This window comes from Aulonocara stuartgranti (assembly GCF_965226115.1).
Source record: "Aulonocara stuartgranti genome assembly, chromosome: 3".
Taxonomy (NCBI): Eukaryota; Metazoa; Chordata; class Actinopteri; order Cichliformes; family Cichlidae; genus Aulonocara; species Aulonocara stuartgranti.
Window position 1 is genome coordinate 37,790,454 of NC_138941.1, and position 21,455 is coordinate 37,811,908.

Below are 21,455 nucleotides of genomic sequence, written 5' to 3' on the forward strand. Positions count from 1 at the left end.
CAGTGTAAAGACACCATGCTCTTCTGATTTTCAAACGAACCTTCTGAGCCATTTTAACATTAGAGTCTATGGAAGAGTTGGAGGGAGGAGGCTGTGCATTGGTGACATTTATGAAAGAACCATAACACCTAGTACAATAGTAAACACATTGGATGAAAGAGGACAGCCATGGCTACATTTTGAGGGTAAAATCATACCTGTAGAGCAAACGCTGTGGACACAGCAGCAGTTTTAAAAAAGATTTTAAGATTAATTTTGTTGCTCCTCTCACTCTAGCAGTTGAGCTGCCTCACTCTAGCCCCAACATCCCGTCCCATACACACCCATTATAAACTCTGAAACGGGTGAAAAAACATCATGAAACTTAAACTGGAACTGAAGAAAAAGTATAATAGATATTGAAAAGATAAATACAAGTTGAATAGTTGAATGTCTTGTCTTCGTTTTAAAGTTTGAATGGTGGCTCTATGTCAATGTATGTGGAAGTAGATACAGTTTAAAGAGGAGGAAGTTGAATGAGAATTTGAAGGGTCTCCCCATTGAAATACATTATAAATTTTTGTTGAAAAAAGTTGAATAAAATTAAAAATATAAATGTTAAAAATGAGAAAAATAGAAGCAATGTTGTCCAAAAGAATAGGAATCTAACGGTGTTTGAATGGTTTTTCTAAGTTGAACGGTTTTGAAGGAGTAGGCTTTCAAAAAACGTACGGAATAGATAATAATAAAATAGAATAATAACTAGAAAGTGCATTTTCTGAAGAAACTGCAGTGTGAATGCTTGAATCTGAATGTATGTATTGAAATGAAATAATTACTGAATTTAAGTTAAAAATTTTGAATGAGATAAAAAAAAAAAACCCGAATTTAACCTGAAAACAAAAGTGCTGAACTGCTAAAAGCTGAAGGTTACACAGAAGAAGAAGTTGGAAAAAAGCTGAAAATGTTTTAATTGTAAATTAGAAAAACCTAAGAAATGAGAAAAGAACATTTAGAGTCAGAAAACATCTGAAAGAATATTAAAAGGTCATATTCTTTGAATCACTGAATGACTAAAATGTGATCCCTCCACTTGGACCCACACAGTTTAAAAAGTTTACATCTCTGAGCTTCGAAAGACAAGATGTTGGAAAAAGAACAACGATGGCGACGTTTTGAGGGTAAAATGATGGCTTTAACACTGTGGACACAGCAGCAGTTGAAAGAGAAGTGTTTAAGATGAATCTTGGTACAGTGGCAGGCAGAGCTCGTTAAGCAGGCAGGTGTGAGCCTGGTTGCTATAGTGACCGCACCCAATGGCTCCATACACACGTACACAGACATGCGCCTCACTTTTGCTGCTTAAAATGAACAGAAAAGTCAGGCCAAAACAAATCGTTCCCAAATGAAAAGTAAAAGTCGTATTGACAAAATTCTTTCACCGTGAGTGACAGCAGCTTCTAGTCTACTGAATTCTCAGTTTTCATGCCTGTGGAGTTTATTATATGGACGTGGTGACAGTGGAAAGACACCATGCTCTTCTGATTTTCAAACGAACCTTCTGAGCCATTTTAACATTAGAGTCTATGGAAGAGTTGGAGGGAGGAGGCTGTGCATTGGTGACATTTACGAAAGAACCATAACACCTAGGACAATAGTAAACACATTGGATGAAAGAGGACAGCGATGGCTACGTTTTGAGGGTAAAATCATACATGTAGAGCAAACGCTGTGGACACAGCAGCAGTTTTAAAAAAGATTTTAAGATTAATTTTTTTGCTCCTCTCACTCTAGCAGTTGAGCTGTCTCACTCTAGCCCCAACATTCCGTCCCATACACACCCATTATAAACTCTGAAACGGGTGAAAAAACATCATGAAACTTAAACTGGAACTGAAGAAAAAGTATAATAGATATTGAAAAGATAAATACAAGTTGAATAGTTGAATGTCTTGTCTTCGTTTTAAAGTTTGAATGGTGGCTCTATGTCAATGTATGTGGAAGTAGTAAGAGTTTAAAAATGAGTAAGTTGAATGAGGATTTGAAGGGTCTCCCCATTGAAATACATTATAAATTTTTGTTGAATAAAGTTGAATAAAATTAAAAATATAAATGTTAAAAATATGAAAAATAGAAGCAGTGTTGTTCAAAAGAATAGGAATCTAACGGTGTTTGAATGGTTTTTCTAAGTTGAACGGTTTTGAAGTTATAGGATTACAAAAAACGTACGGAATACAGAATAAAATATAACTAGAAAGTGCATTTTCTGAAGAAACTGCAGTGTGAATGCTTGAATCTGAATGTATGCACTGAAATGAATTAATTACTGAATTTAAGTTAAAAATTTTGAATGAGATAAAAAACAAAAACAAATTTAACCTGAAAACAAAAGTGCTGAACTGCTAAAAGCTGAAGGTTACACAGAAGAAGAAGTTGGAAAAAAGCTGAAAATGTTTTAATTGTAAATTAGAAAACCCTAAGAAATGAGAAAAGAAAATTTAGAGTCAGAAAACATCGAATGAATATTAAAAGTTCATATTCTTTGAATCACTGAATGACTAAAATGTGATCCCTCCACTTGGATCCACACAGTTTAAAAAGTTTACATCTCTGAGCTTTGAAAGACAAGATGTTGGAAAGAGAACAACGTTTTGAGGGTAAAATGATGGCTTTAACACTGTGGACACAGCAGCAGTTGAAAGAGAAGTGTTTAAGATGAATTTTGGCAGAGTGGCAGAGAGAGCTCGTTAAGCAGGCAGGTGTGAGCCTGGTTGCTATAGTGACCGCACCCAATGGCTCCATACACACGGACACAGACATGCACCTCACTTTTGCTGCTTAAAATGAACAGAAAAGTCAGGCCGAAACAAATCGTTCCCAAATGAAAAGTAAAAGTCGTATTGACAAAATTCTTTCACTGTGAGCGACAGCAATGTCTAGTCTACCAAATTCTCAGTTTTCATGTCTGTGGAGTTTATTATATGGACGTGGTGACAGTGTAAAGACACCATGCTCTTCTGATTTTCAAACCAACCTTCTGAGCCATTTTAACATTAGAGTCTATGGAAGAGTTGGAGGGAGGAGGCTGTGCATTGGTGACATTTATGAAAGAACCGTAACACCTAGTACAATAGTAAACACATTGGATGAAAGAGGACAGCGATGGCTACATTTTGAGGGTAAAATCATACCTGTAGAGCAAACGCTGCGGACACAGCAGCAGTTTTAAAAAAGATTTTAAGATTAATTTTTTTGCTCCTCTCACTCTAGCAGTTGAGCTGCCTCACTCTAGCCCCAACATTCCGTCCCATACACACCCATTATAAATTTTGAAACGGGTGAAAAAACATCATGAAACTTAAACTGGAACTGAAGAAAAAGTATAATAGATATTGAAAAGATAAATACAAGTTCAATAGTTGAATGTCTTGTCTTCGTTTTAAAGTTTGAATGGTGGCTCTATGTCAATGTATGTGGAAGTAGTAAGAGTTTAAAAATGAGTAAGTTGAATGAGAATTTGAAGGGTCTCCCCATTGAAATACATGGGAAATTTTTGTTGAATAAAGTTGAATAAAATTAAAAATATAAATGTTAAAAATGAGAAAAATACAAGCAATCATGTCCAAAATAATAGGAATCTAACGATGTTTGAATGGTTTTTCTAAGTTGAACGGTTTTGAAGGAGTAGGCTTTCAAAAAACGTACGGAATAGATAAAATATAATAATAAAGATTAGAAGAACAATACTGTGAATGCTTTTCAAGCATTCACACTAATAATAAAGATTCGAATAACAATACTGTGAATGCTTTTCAAGCATTCACACTAATAAATGACACACTGCTCAAACTTTCTGGTTTTGGTCTTTTGCTGGAGTGGACGGCCAAAAAAGAAAAAAGAAAAAAAAGAGGCAACATATTCTTTGCATACATGTTGCTCAAGTTGATTCTTCAGAGCGCTCGCTTTAGAGCCGATGACGATCATTCACAGGCAGTTCAGTGATTAGACACGTGCACAAGCACAATACTACTTTCCCTCATGTGCTACAGAAATTAAAGCTGATTGCATCTGTTCTGAAATACAATGGTGCAGAGGTGCCTATAGATTTTATGCCAGTGAAACCATTAGAGCTGTGATGAACATCCTAATCTTTTCAATGTGAGGCACTTTGTCCTCTTAAGTCAGGGGTGTCAACCTCAAATACACAGTGGGCCAAAATTCAAAACTGGAACAAAGTCGCGGGCTAACATTAATATTTATTGAAATATATTTATTCCTCCAGATATGAGAATGAATCTTTTCTTATGGACTCAAACAAGTTTTGCTGAAAAACTGAATATGGAACAAGCAAAGCTTAATACTAAACAATATATATATTAGCTGTATAATACCAGTAGGCCAGCTCTAATAGTAATTTGTTATGGCTTTGCGGGCCAAATGTAATTAGGCTGCGGGCCAAATTTGGCCCGTGGGCCAGAGTTTGACACCTATGTCTTAAGTGGATGAGAACTTCCACCTTGCACTGTGAAGTTCAAAGGAAATACTCCAGCGAAGGGTTCGCAAAGCGTGCACGCCCAAGATACCCCGATCAAAGATTTCTCCATTCATGCCGACTCCATCCACCACAATAAGTCAGACTTGTTTGTGATTGTTCCTCTTAGATTTGATGAACCACTCCTACTGCTGATCCAGTAATCTAAAGGCCCAGCCATGCCAGCCCCCCTCCCCAATCCTGTTAATCCCAGAAATGTGACACTCCAGACAATTACAGAGGAATGCGTGCTTGTCACAAGCATTCACATATGTATCTTTTGACATGGGAAAGAAAAAAAAAACAAAAAAAAAAAAAACAGCTGTGTAGTGGGATTATGACTCTGGTATGTGAATAGCTGTGTGCACATTCATTAATCTGCAATCAAGGCCTTGTTTCTCTGCCCTATTCTGTCTCCTCGATCGCCTCACAAAGCACAGTGATGTCGAGCCCTGACAACGATGTCGTGTAGGCTTTAATGACTAGGCAGCCCGGCAAAAAATAAATTAAAAAAAATACAGTAACATGGAGGTGAAGGCTATCGGCATATTGACTCACAGTTTGTACTAAGTATCCACATGGGGCTCGCAAAGCAAACGTATTATAAATAGGCCTCTCACTATCGGCATGAAACAGACAAGAAATCATTAAGTGGCCAAGAAGACATTAGAAGTGGCACTGACGAGTGACATTGGGAAATCAACAGAGGTTGTTATTGAGGAGCTGTTTAGAGGTATATGGAGACCCATTAGAGTGAGTAAAAAATTAATACTGTATTTTTGGACCATAAGGCGCAATAAGTGAAACAAAACAGTCAGATAAGTCAAACTTTACTCAACTCATTCTTCTTGCTTCCTCCACTTCCCTACCATTGATTCATTAATGTTGAATTCTCTCGCAGCTGCTCTATTCCCATGTTGTTGCAGTATATTAATGACTAACCTCGTATTGTGGATGGATTATCTCAGTTGTTCTCCTGACTGAAGTTTGGTCCATTTACAGCATCTTGCCATGCAATTGCATTTGTCTCCAACCATCAGGAAACCTCACATTAACTTTTGTCGAGTGGAAAGAAGTTAGCGTTCATCCTCCAGCTTCACTGTGTTTATGTTATGCTAACATAGCTGTGTCGCTAGCGATCACGTAGGACATCATTATATACCAGCTAGGCCAACTTCAGTAACCCTACAAACGTCACTGCTTAGTTTTCTGTCTTCATTTATGTTGGAAATGATAGCAGAGCTGTACATTTTTATTTTTTCAGAAATCTCTCAGTCAGAACATGCTATATCATGTTTAGGTGGAAGCTAGCGAGCTAACTTCCTGCTAACTTCTAACTCCGTTGAATTGAATAAATTCTGTTTTCATAGATGCCTGGATGTTAAACTTAATTGTTACACCTGGTAAAGCAGCAACACTGATCATTTTATTACAGATGAAATAATTTAGACCGTTTTAACTCTTTAACAGTGTTCGTTTGACTTTGGGACCTGAAGCGGATGGAGTTTTGGACCCAGATTACTCAGTGAGGCTCCTGACTACGGTAGCCGTAATGCTCTGACAATTTATCAAGCGGTGCAGCTTCGTAGCTTAGCAAGCTTACTAAAACAGTTTTTGACAGATTTTTGATTGCCGTGTATCAAGTAAAATTGGTTAAAGGTCAGTAAACACAACCAGAATTCATACATAAGGCACACCGGATTATTAGGCGCACTGTCGATTTTTGAGAAAATTAAAGGATTTTAAGTGTGCCTTATAGTGCGGAAAATACGGTATATCATATATGTGGGGGTTATTTTCTTAGCTGTTCTGCAAGAAAAGATCAGGCAATCCCCGTTCAGCTAGTGGTTACACCAAGACAGAGTGAGAAAAAAAGTGGGAGACAATTATCTGAGTGAGCATTTTATATAGCTATAAATACAGCTAAAAGTCACAGCGTGATTAACTTGTAAATAGTGATTTTTTTTTTAAGTGATACTGCAGTTGTGAAACCTGACTTTATAACCCCTGATGAAAACCTTGAACATTTCCAAGAATCAACCCTTTTAATAAACGGAAACAATCAGCTTTAAGATAAAATGCACCCACTGGAAAACCCTGTGCCAACACCAAACTGTCTAAAATAACATTTTGGCCTATTCCAAAATCAAAACTCCTCTTTTTACTTTAGTCAAATCATCTTTTTGGGAAGAAAAAGAAATTCCTACTTGTATGAAAGTCTTTTAGTTTTGTAGCGCATGACACTACTTATAAACCCTTAGCAAACTCAAAGTGACCCAACAGGTAAATATGGAAGTGGTGTGACATCTTTATATGGTTTTCTTGTAATTCTTTACACACACACCCTTCCTGGTAGAGCAACCCTTCCTCTTTCTCTTCCCTCCTCCCTCCTCCTTTTCTCCGTAACAAGAGTTCTTGAGGGAGTTCTTGATTACTGTGGGGTTTTACTGAGCATCAGTGTTGTGACAATATACAAAAAGGACGATGACTGCGTAAGACGGAGAAGTGGCGCACAAAGAAAAGAACAGAAACACAACAAGAGGAAACACTTCTCACCTTTTAATCATCCGGCAGCATTGGCACCCCATTTGGCTAGCTGTGTCGTGGAGCTGCAGAGAGACATGAACAAAGTTATCAAAGTTTAATCACACAGACACCCTTCAACTAAACTGAGCACGCAAACTCTCAGGTGTCAAAACATGCACATATCATTTTCACCGCAAGGAAAGGTTGCAGTTTACTATACTGGACACACACACACACACACACACACACACACACACACACACACACACTGCTGTGGATCGGACCGTTTACCACCTCTGACATACCGATGGGTTTAGGAACCAGAGCTTTTTCAGGGCTCTCCTGAAGATTTCACCCCGTTTTTTTGCTCTGCCCTTGCTTTTGGATGCTATTAGAACATCGGCATGAAAACTCTGTCTGCCTGAAGTGCCGATAGAGATGTTATTGCCATTCATCACTGTTGTGTGAGTGTGTTGTACCCATGTGCAGGATGAGAGTGACCTTTTCTCTCCTGGTGGTATGTTTCTTCAGGCTTTGGCATTTCATTGCCTGGATAAATAATTAATCACCGAGTCTTGAACGGGCTTGTCTGAACGCGAAGGAGAGAGGCAGAGATCGAGGGAGGTAGAGGACACTCTGTCTCTTTGGCGAGAAAAAGGAAAGGCTGCGTGGCCACCTGAGAAAACAACTTCTCTTCCTAACCTTACCTCTCTGACCTTGCTGCGCTTTATTTTTGGTTCTAGCTGACTCCTTCGATCAGAATAAGCTCCACGAGTGTAATGTGGTGACAGAAATTATAGGGTGACACTGGCGCAGAGACACATTGTCAACAAGGAATTAATTATAGGGGATAATGTCTTTGTCATTGCTGAAGAGAAAATTGTACACCATATCATGATGTTAGGGAGTAGCATAAAAACACTGCTGGACTTCATTTAAACGATCTGTCTGGTGTTATAAATAGCAGGCGACAGGCTGGAGACCTGTCCGGGGTCTCCCCCGCCTCCCTATGATAGCTGGGATAGACTCTAGCGCCATCCCGGGACCCTGAATTGGATAAGTGGAAGAGAATGGATGGATGTTCCTGTTCAGCTTGGAAAACAGTAATTTTTGTAAACACAGAAAAAAAAGATAAATAATTTAACATGTACAGTAGATGCAGTTCATATAATTGGACTTGGATGGAGGTAAACTTAAATGAGTTGGTGGGATTCAGCTAAATAAGTTGGAAGTAGGCCTCATTGAAGCAACCACTTGATCCACTTTTACTGCTGTGATGGCAGCAATTCAAGGTTCCTGTTCTCAGCATTACTATGCGATAACATAGTATAACATAACATGATTACTCATCAACTCCAGGGATATCATTATTCATTATGTATTCAACGCCAAAACATTCTGCTATTCTTAGAGGAAACATCCCTGAACGGGAAACCATAAAAAGATGTGGCATGAGGTCACCTGGCTAGGAGTTAGGCCCAGACTGGCAATTGTTTCTGACCTCAAAGTCTATCGTTCAACGGTTTGCAAAATAACTGCAATCTTAATAATGAACGCAGAGACACCGCCAACACTTTGCAATCAATCTGAGTCGGTCTGTGCCGATGAGCACAACTCATCTGCAACGTGCCTCTTTACAACAGGAGACTCGACTTAGCCGGTTGCCAACTGGTTGTGGTTTCAGATGCTGACGTCATTATGCTGTTCATTATAGATTCACAGATACCTTCGTGTAACTTTTACTTTCTCTATAAAGATTTTGCATCTTTGCTCAGGTAAATCTAAAGAGCGCGTGGGTTTTTGGGCTTTTAGTGATGGAGAAAAATGGGTGGTGCTGGATTTATAACCCAAGACAAAACCAGAGCATCGCTGTGAAATGAAATGCAGCACAGTAGTTTTAGTTTTACCTCAGTTATCTTGTTTTTATACATTAAAAGAAAGCTGAAAATAAAATCTGACTAATCACTCAGCACTAGTAGACGACCAACCTGGATACCTGGATAGGGGCGATCGTGGCTCAAGAGTTGGGAGTTCGCCTTGTAATCGGAAGGTTGCCGGTTCGAGCCCCGGCTCGGACAGTCTCGGTCGTTGTGTCCTTGGGCAAGACACTTCACCCGTTGCCTACTGGTGGTGGTCAGAGGGCCCGGTGGCGCCAGTGTCCGGCAGCCTCGCCTCTGTCAGTGCGCCCCAGGGTGGCTGTGGCTACAATGTAGCTTGCCATCACCAGTGTATGAATGTGTGTGTGAATGGGTGGATGACTGGATATGTAAAGCGCTTTGGGGTCCTTAGGGACTAGTAAAGCGCTATATAAATACAGGCCATTTACCATTCAACCTACAACAAGCATCACACTGGGATCAATTTATTGTTGTGCTGCGGTCATTTTATGATTTGTTCACCATTAGAAACCAGCATGGAACACATGAACGTGCCACCGCTCGGGCAATCTGTACCCATTACTCCTGAGTATTTTTAAGCTGCAGTAAGACCAGGCTTGTATGATGTAAAAGGTCTCAGGTGCTGTGGGACTCGATACATCTTTGTTCATAGTCCTGAAAGAAATGAGCCAAGACCTCAGGTGGACTCTGTTTGGAGTATTGCTTTGAAAAATGCTTGTGGGACCGGCAAATTTGCTTCTCGTGTTGGATCGATTGAAGAAAAGCAAACAAGGGTGTGTTGATTTATATAATGGTACAAGCCGCCAGACAAGCAAGGCTATCACTCCATCACGGCTGGGTCACTCCTTTTTTTCATTCCCCCACCCCGTTTTTTAAGCATGCAAGCCGGCATTTTTTGTGGAAAAGCAACAAAGCATGACTTAGCTCTCCCAAGACGTCTAATTATCCTCCTACAGGTCTGCTGCTGTGTGCAAAGACATATAAGGAATCCAGAGCCAGAGGTGGGTGTACGCACTGAGCACGCAGGAAAAAAAAACAACAAAAATCTCAGCATGCACACAGAATCAATCTCGGTAGCACGCTCTCGTCTCAGAGTGGCCTCTGTCCTCTTCTCTCACGATTTGAGGTGGGCTTGACTTTAACATGGCTGAAGCCATCTCCTCAGCAGCAATTCATCTACATTTTCATGGGGACCTCTGACACATTCGCAGCTACTTATGAGAAAGCCAAGGGGGTGCAAAACGCTGAGTGCAATTCATAGCGGCAGAGAGGCCCAGCGGTTTGACAGACTGCGCTTTAAATAGAGGACTCTGTTTCACACACTGTTGCTCTGGCGAGCACCCGCCCTGCCGAAGTGTCCCTTATCTTCTGGAAGGGAGTGAGAGAAGAGGTAATTTCCCAGCGGGTTTCAGGAACTATCGCATTAATGGAGAGCCAAAGTCACTAGGAGCCGACTTTTAGAATTACAAGTCACATTCAGGCAGGTCAATAATCATCTGACAAGCTCCTGCTCTCAACCCTCCGATCGCTCAGGCTGGATGTGCAGCCTTCTCCCTCCTCCTGTTTTCTTGTTGTGCCGTGGCATTTCTTTCCTTGTGCATTATGTATATTCCACATCTCAGAGACTTGTGTCTGCTGATTTCTGCTCTGTATGCCCTCGAGGATGTTTTAATGTGCTGCAGTCTTGCAGGCTGCTGGGACTCTTTGGGGAGCATCCTCAAACTCGGGGCCTCCTCTGCCAAATACTGTATCTGTGCAATAAGTGGTCCTAAATCCTTTTGCATAATTGCATCTGTCTGAATTGTTAGAAATTCATTATGTCTATGAATAACTTTAGCACATTCTTGGCACCTCGTTTTAACTCCAGATTAAAAACAACAAAAAAAACACAACAATGTGGGAGCACATGGATTATAAAGTGCTGTGACAGTGGACTAATTAAGGTAATTACTAACTTCAATTTGACTCACTCCTCTGTGTTTTTCCTGTATTAAAAAAAATAAAAGCCACATGTGGTAAAATGAAGATTTCAAACATATTTCAGTCAAAAGATTTTTTTTTTTAACTGAACAAACAACAAGTGTTACCGTCCCATGGCTTTGCGCCGTTTCGCATTCTTGTTTGACATTACCGAGTCTCTGATTACTGTTTTACTTCACGGTTACTCTAATGATGAAGGTGTGGTTTAAACATTCACCTAGTACGTAAAAAAGAAAAAGAAAATGCCAGATCACATGTCTCGGGTTGTGTCAGGAGGGACCTGCTGTGGTGACCCCACAGTGACTAAAATGTAAAGTGTTTTATATTTTATATACATGTGGTATATATTTTTCCATTAGCTGTAAACAAGTTTGCAGTGATTTTGTTGTTCTATTGACACATGGCGATAAACAAGAACACTTACTTCTGTAAAATATAACACATTTACACACAGGCTAAGTTTTTATATTTACTCTTTGCTTTTTCTCAGACAGTCAAACAACACTGAGCCAAATGCTCTGTTTGGAGACTGCTGATACTTGCTGCATGCTAAGATTTTTGTACAATTGCATAACTTAATTCTGCTTTTTTGATCTGCTGCTCAAAAGATAATAATTTCCATTAAGTGCAATATTAAATTCACCACAAAGACAAGACAGCACAAGATCTCAAAAATATTTAGCCCTGCAGTCGATCTCATGACTTTCCCTCTCATGTGTCAAATCATGGGAATTGGAAAAGGTTAGGAAAACCTGAGAGCGTGATGCATGCCACACTATTTTTATGAGTATTATTTTCAGTCCAAATATTTTTAATACTCCTATAGTTTGGTTGGTAACCTAGAATCAAATATCCCACAATTACTCTGGTTTTGAGATGAGTTTTTATGAGAAGCCACACAAAACAAAAACATCCGAATCATTTAAAAAAAGCCCTTAAATTAAGGTTTACAGTAGGTTATGTAAACTACTGAGGAAAGATGTTGAAATAAAGATTCAAACAAACAGTAGAAATTCTGACTATTTCTGTTTATTCTCTCCAGAGGAAACTTACACCTGAGGGCCAGGTGCCTGTATATTTTGCTGTGTTTTGGTTTACATCCAGGGAGGACACACCGTCAGGCGGAATGACTAATGGCTGGCTGCCTGGGTCGGAAAAAGCTGTTTTGCATCAGAATGGAGTTGGGTTGCAAATTTGCAAGGCAAAAACTGGTTCTAGGTTGTGTCAGTGCTGACAATGTGATTGTAGTGTTACCTGCCTCGGGCTACTCCTTCTGCTGCTAGTCAGCACAAACGGCTCGCAGTCAGAGGGGAACTAGTCCTGCCGGCCAGAGATGACACAAATGCTTCTTAAAGTGGCAAAGGGCCGATGAGTAACTCAACGGTTACGTCACAGCTCCGATAACTAAGAGACATCAGCATTAAAGCCCAAGACAACTCCCAAAACCCCGGCTTACAGAAAACGACCAGACAAACACGATTAACAGGGCAGGCTCTTGTATGTTCAGGCTCCTCGGTGTCTAGTTGCCATGCTGTGTTTGCAGAGTAAATAGGCACTGATACGCAGGGAGAAGGGAACAAGTGCAGTGCACATCCGCGAGTTCCCATCACTATTATGTGTTATAAGATCAACCTTTGGTAAAGCAAATCGATTGTTTTTAACGTGGTGCACGTGACGGGCAGTCAGAGAGTCGTTTCGACTGTTTTTCTTTTTTATGCAAAGATTTTGTGTATGTGAAAGTTGTCACTCGAAAAAGGATCGCCCGTCTCTTCTTCTCAACGTTTAAGAAACTTTACGGCATCACTGAGGCCACGCTTTGGCTTCAGGGTCAGCCGGGGGCACTGGATTCATCTGGGAGGTGTGGGAACGACCAGCAACAAACACCAAGTCACTAAAGACAGGAACAGAGGTCAGACTGATGACCCAGCAACTCAAAGATACGCCCACACAAGCAACCGCTACCACAGTCACCTGTTCACACGCCGTGCAACATGTCTTGAAAAATGTTGAGCTAGAAATGAAAAGTAGTTAGATAATGATTCCCTCCCATAAACAACACAAAGGACTGATTTTACGATATAGTTCAGGAGAAGCTATAATTATGACCTGAGTCTTTTTGGTGTTTAAAAAAGGTTAAAGAGCCAATCACTAACCTGAGTTAAACAGTGGAAAACACAGCAGGTTATTTAGCCGCTATCGAGCTCAACAGTTGCTGTTTTAGACTATTTAATGTTAGAATAAGCTGGCAAATGGCTGTGTGTGATGGTGTATATAAATATATCTGTGTGGTTATTTTCAGAAGAGATTCCTGAAGTGTCAATCTACTACATTTATTTTCCAACTGTAGTTTCTAGAAAATTCTTCAAATATTTTATTTTTGTCTTCAAATGAAATAAAACTGTGGTTAGCACTGTGACACCATAGCAAGAAGGTTCCTGGTTTGAATACCAGCATTGGCTGGGGCCTTCCTGTGTGTAATTTGCATGTTCTTTATGCCTTTGTGCCTCTGGGCTTAGTCTTGTAGTCCAAAGACATGCATGTTAGGTTAACTAAAATGTTAAAATGTGACTGTGGTCAGCTGGCTCCAAAACCAAGTCAATCCCCAGACTCGCAGGTTAAAATGCAGCAGAAAACGTGTTTATAGCCTAGTAGAAAAGTTAGTTTTCCTCTGTATAGCTTATTACACCCTTTATTAATATTCATACAACTCATTTGTTTAAATTTAAATATTAAGGCTCATAACTGATTAGGGGGGTGGATGCTTTGGCTCAAAAATATGTGCAGCCACTGGTTGTTGTAGCTTTGAGTCATACAAGTATCTGAGATGGACCTCGAAATCTTGCTTTTTTGTTGTTTTGCACCAATTTCCATTAATTTATTTGAAGAATAATCTGACTTGGTGTGCACTAAGAGTCCTTTTTTTTTTCTTTTTACAGTGAATGTTAGGTAATACTACTAAGCACGTGTCTTTGACTGTTGGCTTCAAATGAACCCCCGATACTCAAAATGCAAGAGCCGAAGTTTCCAAGCAAGAGTTCAAAAAGTAATAGGGAGGCTCTGTTCGTCTTTTCTATACATGTCCAAAACACACGCGCAGCATGAGAAGTACAAGTGATGGAGCTGAGGTACAAGCCCATCTGTAACGAGCCTTTAAACCCTCCACCAGGCTTTACAGTTAGTAACAGACTCATTTCAGAACATCCAAATGACCAATCACGTTCCCCTGGAGACTTTCCAAACTCATAATGAGACTGACGATTCAATCTGTGCATCAAATGACTATCATTCATTCAGATATTTGCCATTGTTGGCTGGCAATAATAGTCCTTTATCTGCTCTCTGTGCCACTCAACAGATTATATATTGCTCCTGTTTTTTATGATAGGGAAGATCGTCGAACAATTACTGAAGGGGAGAGATATTTCAGCTCAGGCAGCTTGGCTGGGCTCTAGGGCTGAACGATATATCGCATTTGCGATAATATCGCGACATGATCAAGTGCAATTTTCTAACCGCAAAGGCTGCGATTATACTGCGATTATAAGGCTGTCCAAATTACTACCATATCCCAGAATTCATAGCGCGGCCCAGCCAAACTCCAGTTTCCAGCAATGGCGGCCGCTACTAAGTTTTAAAATTACTCATACTAATCTTTCTGGGTCACAAAATAAACTTTTAACATATTTTCAGGCGAGAAAGTACCTGTGTAAACATCAAATATCTGCTCGGTTTATCAAGATATCCCATATTTGCAAAAGTGCTTCGACGTTTTCAGAGACGTCTGCTACCCACCAGCTCGACAGCTAGCCGGGAGCTCGAGGGTTACTGATGCGGCCGAGAACGGCACAACTCCCGGCACATCATTTTCAGATCACCGCGGAGTTTCGCTGCTCGGGTTAAACGTAATATATAAGTCACTTAGACAACCTAAAAATGTTATTGTTGGGCTTTTTTCAGTGTTTTGTTTGTTCGTGAGTAAATCGGTTTGGCTGAGATTAAAGTTATTAGATTAGATAAAATAAAACTTTATTAATCCCCCGGGTGGGTTCCTCCTTGGTTTTCACACAGCTGACTAAACGTCAAACAGAAAACTTATTAAACAGAAGTATGAGACAGTCGAGAATTTACGCCAGTGTCTGGTTATATTTTAGATAGCAAGAAGCAGACGGCCGAGTTTATTAAACTCCACCGAGACAGCGGTGACGCTAATCAGGACTAGACCGTCCAATTTCACGCCTTTAAACTTTAAAGGCGTGTTTGTGTGTGTGTTTATACAATTGCTATTATGTTTGCACTTTATGTGTAATGTTACTGACTGCAGAGATCAGTAAGATGTGTGTATTTTTTATTTATTAGTTTTATTTATTTAATATTATTTTTTAATTGAATGACTGTCTAGTAGTTCACAGATGTCGAAAAACTGAGTGTGGTAAAGCCACTGATTTTTTTTATGTATATTTCTGCAATCTGCACATTGTACTGACTTTCATTTTAATGTTTACACCAGGGTTCCTTGTCAGCACTTTATGCTCAGATGTTTGTAAGCTAAAAATAAACTATTGTGTATGTTCAAATATACTGTTGTGATTGAAGAAGTTAAATAAAAATGTCAGTCATCAATTCATGCATCACCTCATGTCATCATAACAGAGGTCTGTCTTCCAGGAAAGAACAGTTTAAAATTAATGTAATATAGTATTGGCCATACTATATGATGTATTGCTTGTCTTTGTTTAATAATACAGAAGACAAAGACCTTAAAAAATAATCGCATATCGCATCGCAATCGCAATATTGGGGCAAAAAATCGCAATTAGATTATTTTCCATAATCGTTCAGCCCTACTGGGCTCCCATTTTTCTCGCTTTCTGGGTTTTCTTCAGGGGAAATTGAAACATTTCATCTTGGAGAAACAGGTGCAATAAAGGTGAGATTGCTGTAGAGTGTCCTCTAAATGTGGAATGGATTGAAATCCAGGGGATACCTGAAGAACTGGCAGGCAGAGCCATTTGTGAAGGGTTGCTGGAGGTGGAAAAATCTAATCTGGAAAGATGAGGCTTGAAATAATTCTTCCTACAGAAAGAGTCGGGTTAAAGGTGATTTGACCTGTTCAGAGTTTTGTTTGGAAACGGAAGGTATCGTCTGTGGGTGGAGGAGTTATTTTTATAATAACACGAGATGAGTGGTTGATACAACAACTGAAAAGGTGACTTGTACTCTCTGTATATAGGGCAGCAATACAGCAGGTACCTTGATTCAGGGAAAAACAGCTAATACAATTTTAAACCAGTCAAGTCAGGAGTTAGAGATGAACTCTAAATGTCTGTTTTCATTTCAGCATTTATAAAAGAAGTAAATAATTACAACTCAAACGTTTCAAGGGGCAGAAACACTAATATTACAAAGTTTACAAGCAGATGTTGATTTAACCTATCTGATAACTCATTGCTCACGAGTCGCACAGGCCTAGAGACCGGCTGGCGACCGTTAGGCAGCCATTGACACTGCTTTCCGTCCAGTTGGTGAGCAGTTGCTGGTAGTCCTTAGCTGAAACTGGTTGCACAGACGTTCAGAGTGCTGCACTGAAAAACGCCTTGTGATCGCTTTGACAGCAGATTGCCTGCAGTTTGCATGGAAGATACCAACTTGTCTGCAAACCTTCACCAGCTGCTCATCGAGCAGTAGTGAAACCTGTAAGTGCAACACAAGCCAAAAACAGAGACAGTTTGCCTTCACGAAAAAAAACATTTGAAACATGTTTGTTTCAAGTGCGTTCATCATTTCCAGTTTGCATAACGGGGAAAACACATTGTAGTGACCAGAGTTTGCCAGCTGGTAGCCGATCCACCGCCAGTCGATCGCTAAGCCTACGTGATGGAGGCATAATAAGTATAACCAAATTCACAACATATCCTATAATGTTTTAATGAATACTGTAGAATTGGTATGTTGCTAAGATATACAGGAAGCTTACAGCAACTCAGTTACATTTCACCAGAACCTTTTTCTTTAACAAATGAGGAACATTTTTTAGAAACAGCTACCAGATCAAATCATTGTTTTCACGTCTTAGTTTTTATTTGAATTGCACCATGCTATAAGAGAGGCTTAATAAAATTTTAATTGAATGCTATTTCCACGTTAAAATCATCAGATGTGTTTAATACTATAAGACACAAACTTTAAAAGACAGACAAAGGTGTCACTGTTGCTGAAACCCTACCTCAAAACACAAAAACCTCTTTGAGATATCCTTCCCCGAGTGTCATATATCTGATACCATCAGTTTATAACGTAGGGCTGAAATCCATCCACAAATCGTTTCTGTTTCAATGAGAGTTTAGTTGCTGCTCCAAATATTACACATACCAACACTATAGCCAAAAATACTGGTAGACAAGGGTTGGATACCAGAACAGGGAGCTGGAATAACAATAGGGGTTTGCTAATAGGCAAAGTAAACACCCTGTTTGCTTCTCTGCTGACAGTCTTTGAACAAAAATTCACAAAGGTACTGCCTGAGGTGCAGATATGAATATTTCTAAGGAAGGTTTCTAATGAACGCTCCAACAAAGAGGCCGAGTCTTTTACAGACAACATGCTTCTGTTGCTGTGTGAGTCCAGTCATCTGATAGATCTCTGAAAAGTCTGCCTTATGTAACCTGTTTGTCACATTATAAAGTCATAATATAATATAATAATAATAATCTTGACACTTGCTCCGGGCTAGTTGAGTGTTTCTGTGCATTTAGGCTCAGTGAGAAGGGCGATCGTGTTCATGCTGGTGACACTGGTAAGGTGTGGTGATGGGAAAAGTGGGCTGACTGGTCTGACATTCATCTCTCTGACTATTATTTCAGTTTGTTTATTTTCTCTGTCTGCAGTGGATTGTGGATCTGCATTGTGCACATTTCCATCACTACGATCCACGTCATGTATGTTAAAATGTAGACGAGGGCTGCGTGTTTTTCACCTTTACTTTCACATGTGTAATAAAATGAAACGATTATTTTATTATCTAGCGTATATATCATTATCTCTCTATTTGTACTTCAAAAATGTTGGAAACATTCATCTAAACTCAGAAGTCAACTGTGATGTCATACATGGCAGCTTTTCCTATTGATTAGACCTCCTTCATGGCCAATTATACTACAAAGTAATTAAGTATAGATGAACAATAAAATGATAGAAAAAGTTCCAGTTTCTTCCCTAGAGAAATGTTGGTTCTTTTTACATTTTTCACCAAATCTGTTTTTAGGTTCTCTGATAGCTCTCTTGGTTGAGCAGGTGACCCACGTGCTGAAAAGCTGCAGGGCAGCTGCATGTCATTCCCCTGTGCCCTGTCCTTGGTTTCCTGCCTAATAAAGGCTAGAAAAGCAATTTTATTGGATTTGACTGATGAGTTTTTATTTCTTGGATCACGAGGACCTTAAACACGGCTTGTACAGTTACAGCTCACACCCTGTTCATTGAGGCAGGCGTTTTAAAATAAAATGCTGATATGAAACAAGACAGCCGCCCAGGTGTGAGTTGGCCTAAGGGCCCGGGGCATGGGACAGATATTCTTAGGTTTTACTTTCAAATATCAACAAAGACATTTGAAAAGAAATCTTTTCACTTCTAAACAAATACAGGGCGACATTTGTTAGGTTTTCATCAGACAAATCGCAACGGCTCGTTTCACATCAGCCAATTAAACCTGAGTATACGCGTCTTGGTTCAGAGGTTGTTCAGCAGAGGAAGTAAACATTTTTCTCATATTTACACCAGAAGTCTACGTGTAAAATCCTCATTTATCATGGAAAAGTTAACCGACAGGTCACCTGGAACTCATGGGTGCTCTTTTTTGCTTCACTACAGAAGTGTTAAAGTTTCTCAGTCAGCTTATCGCTGGCAGATCTTGAGTAAGCAGTTAGACTGAGTTCACTGAATGCAGCAAATACAATTTCTGTTCAAAGTAGAAAAAGCCAGAGCTGAGAATTTCTGCTTGTTTTATATCTCCTTGAAAGCACAGTTGATTTCTATCAAGATTTCTTGATTAACCTATACAAGGATGCTGCATTCAAGAGCGTCTGTGGCCTTCGGCCTTGAGCTGATGTCATCAGATGGTGCCCAACTTTCCCTGGGTGTTTTGACCCTTTACTGTGACACCCTCCAGTTGGTGACTCAGCAGTGGTGGCCAAATCACTGCCAACCACCCCCGGGCTTCCAGCTCTCCTCCTTCCATTTATACCAAACCAACAAGGGCTCTTTCTGCTGCTTCCCCAATCATGCACATAGTTGTATTTTGCTTATTCCATGAAACTCCGAGTGCAGTGAGCACCGCACTGTGGATGCGGACTGGGAAACCTGTACGGAAACAGCCACGGTTGCCACCTTTTGTCTATACAAACCTGGAGGTCGTCTTGATATTTTAGGCTCTGCCTTTCATACGCTTCACAACCTTCAAAACCACAAGCTGCTTAGACAGCTCTGTCCAGACGACTACGTCAGGCTTGCCTGGATGATCATGTTCCATCTTACCAAGTTAATGATAAGCCAATAAAATTACAGCTCTCTCTGTTGATAGAAGTCAATGTAGCATCTTTCTCTCTCACCTATATGACAGTAATTATTCAAATAAGATGTTCTTTGTTTAATTACACTTTGGATCTCGTGTTTACGTGAAAACAACAATGATATATCGGTCACTGTTCCCTCAACTTACAGACATGCCCTGAAACCCACCAAAAATGATACTGCCTGTGGACACTGAATGAATATCAGGGTATTCATATATTTGTGTATAGCTCTAAAGGAAATGTGTGACAGTGTGGCTGTTTTAATCACTACACACAGGCACAGATAAAGCAGCTCTGTGGACATGCTGATTCAGTGTGGACAGTGTGTCAAAACCAAAACACCAGCAGCCATTTGCTGCAACTGCTCTTCCCGAACACAAAAAGCAAGAGATCTCAGAGGGATCGAGACAGGAGGAGTGCGGTGCTGTCATAAGACTGGACTGCTCATGACAACTGTGACTGCAGTGTCACCCTCGCTTTGGCAGTTTGAGCAGGTGTGGGGCAGTGAGATAAAAATGGCCCTTTTATCACCTGAACTTTCAAGCTTCAGTCTGTGACACGAGATCATTTCCTTGCTGTAAAGCAGAATAATTCGTTAACTCAAATAGATGAATTTAAAATGTATACACAATATGGGTGCACCTGCTCGTTAACATAATCATCTTATCAGCAAATCACATGGCAGCAACTCAGTGCATTTAGACAGGCAGACATGGTTGAGACGACCTCATGAAATTCAACCTGAGCATCAGAAAGATGAAGAAAGGTTTGAGCTGATCCGAAGGCAACAATAACCACTCGTTACATATTAAGACATGCAGAAGAGCATCTCTGAAGGAGGGGCAGCAGAAGACCACACCTGGTGCCACTCCTGTCGGCTAAGAATAGGAAATTTAGACTACAATTGACGTTCAAAGCATGAATCAAACCTGTCCTGTATCAGCAGTTCAGGCTGCTGCTGGTGTAATGATGTGGGGGATAGTTCGTTGGCACACTTTGGACCCCTTATCGCCAACTGAGCATAGCAGCTTTTACGACCACAGTGTACCCATCTTCTGATGGCTGCTTCCAGCAGGAAAACGCTTCATGTCACAAAACTCAGATCATCTCAAACTGGTTTCTTCAACATGACGATGAGATCACGGTGCTCAAAAGGCTGTGACGGCTTAGAAATGATCTTTAAATAAAAAAAAAAACAGTATCTACGATAAATAATGAACTAGTCATAATGGCACTAAAGCCGAAATAAGAACCACCTTGTAGATTTGGAGACGTAACCATCCTGTCAGATACCTGTATCACACACATTAGAGTTAAACTAAACTAAACTAAACTAAACCGGATCAACAACCGATTCCATTTTGCTGAGCTGCGAAGCTGCTGACTTTTATCACACACATATGCGTGCACGCCTTAAAACAAACATACTCCCAAAGCAATACTGAAAACAAAGCAATTATTGACTGGATTTCCTCGTAATCATCAGCGACTGTTGTCACCCTCTGCATTTCCCCGCTGAAAGGAAACTGTAGCCTTCGATAAGGTGGTCAATTTAGGCCTCTTATCTGCCCGGAGGCTTTTAAAATCAAGCTGAAATGTCAATACGCTATTTTAAAGTCGGTGTAGTGTCCCATGGCTTTATCCTGCTTTTCATAACTTGCTATACAACGAAGATGAGATAACCTTGCACACCTGATAATGCTTCCCACAGAACTTTTGAGCATTTCATCAGTATTTTCTGCAGCTCGCACAAAGACGGGACGAACTCTTCAATGTGTGGCACGAGACAGACAGAGTCTCTCCTTCAAAGTGACACTCTGGATTTTGTGTGTTTGACAAGTGAGCTCGGCTAGCTGACGCTGAGGTGGCTGATTTGAATGAGCCAGGTGTGATTAGGCGAGTGTATCCATGGTGAGTTGTCAGGGCAACCCATTTACGTGAAGTCATTCCTCATTAGCGGACAATCTCGGGCATTCT

General features: G+C 40.2%; 1 protein-coding gene across 2 annotated transcripts in view; it reads right to left on the reverse strand.

The window, feature by feature from the left end:
* LOC309704026 (uncharacterized protein) overlaps nucleotides 1–21,455 on the reverse strand; it is a 34,302-nt gene that overhangs the window by 6,926 nt on the left and 5,921 nt on the right. For both annotated transcript variants that reach the window (XM_082528979.1, XM_082528980.1), the window contains one exon: nucleotides 7,067–7,119. In XM_082528979.1, coding sequence (XP_082385105.1) covers nucleotides 7,067–7,098 — 32 coding nt within the window. In that variant the 5' untranslated portion in view covers nucleotides 7,099–7,119. The remainder of the gene's footprint in view (nucleotides 1–7,066; nucleotides 7,120–21,455) is intronic.